General features: G+C 49.3%; 1 protein-coding gene across 1 annotated transcript in view; it reads right to left on the reverse strand.

The window, feature by feature from the left end:
- Nucleotides 1-604, reverse strand: part of LOC104508134 (alpha-2-macroglobulin-like protein 1) — a 24,939-nt gene extending 24,335 nt beyond the window's left edge. The window contains exon 1 of the mRNA XM_010149652.1: nucleotides 546-604. Coding sequence (XP_010147954.1) covers nucleotides 546-604 — 59 coding nt within the window. The remainder of the gene's footprint in view (nucleotides 1-545) is intronic.
- Between the last annotated feature and the right edge of the window lie 400 nt (nucleotides 605-1,004).

The raw sequence follows: 1,004 nt of genomic DNA on the forward strand, positions 1-1,004 counted from the left end.
GGTGGGAGGGGGAGGAGGGTGGTGGTGGTGGTGTTGGACTAGATGACCTTTAAAGGTCCTTCCAAACTCAAACTCTTACATGATTCTATGATCCCTTGCACTCTTCAGAAGTGGCCTCCTAACTCTGCAATCTAGACACCAGCGATTTGATTTGGCATGGCAACTGGAGAAGCAAACATCCCTGAGCCTTTGAAGTGAAGCAGTTGCTTCACTCATAACTTGAGAAATAGTTTCTGCTCGATTAGCTTAAGTAGAGCCATAGAATCTTTTTCAAACCCTTTACTCCAGTTGTCTCTGGAACTCCCCAAAAACCATGGGGGGTGGGAGGGGGTTAGGTCTGACTTAGAAACCCCCCCAAAAGGTGGTTTGTATTTTAACTCACAGAAGTCAATCTAATGCATGGGAGGCAAGGTAAATGACACAGCTACCCTTCGGGGTGATCCAATAGAGCAGGAAGCACAAGAGCTGACGGCATGGAATGTGGTCCATCTACCCAGACTGATGCCATCATGAAAGAGACCGAAACATCGTTCAGCATCACTCACAGTTGGTGAAAAGCAGCCGTCATGTGGAACAGAAGGCTTAGGAGGATTACTGTCCTCATCTTGTGGGCTCTTGCTGCCCAATCTCCAATGGCCCTCTTCCTTCGAAATTCCTGAGGCTGTTTTTAGGGGGAAAATTTCTTTCTAGCACAGCCTAAATGAAAAGGTGGGATGAGGGGAGGAGCCAGCCTCTCCCCACCTCTTCCTCTCTCCTGAGACTACACAGGCAGCAGTAGGGATGGGTGTGCTGCGCCGAGTGCCCCTCGGCCAATAGCAGCCGCTTTGGCTACCATCCACCAGTTCAGAACATCCCCTCCTGCAAGGCTGCCATGGAGACATCTGACCACATGGACTTTTTATGGAAAAAAAAAACCAAAAAACAAACCCACCACCAAAACCAGCGAGAACTTTGCTGATCAGTGACCCAAAGCTGGGTCCTGACCACTTGTCACTTGTGTGCCT

This window comes from Eurypyga helias, unplaced genomic scaffold, assembly GCF_000690775.1.
Source record: "Eurypyga helias isolate BGI_N326 unplaced genomic scaffold, ASM69077v1 scaffold314, whole genome shotgun sequence".
In the NCBI taxonomy this organism is placed as follows: domain Eukaryota; kingdom Metazoa; phylum Chordata; class Aves; order Eurypygiformes; family Eurypygidae; genus Eurypyga; species Eurypyga helias.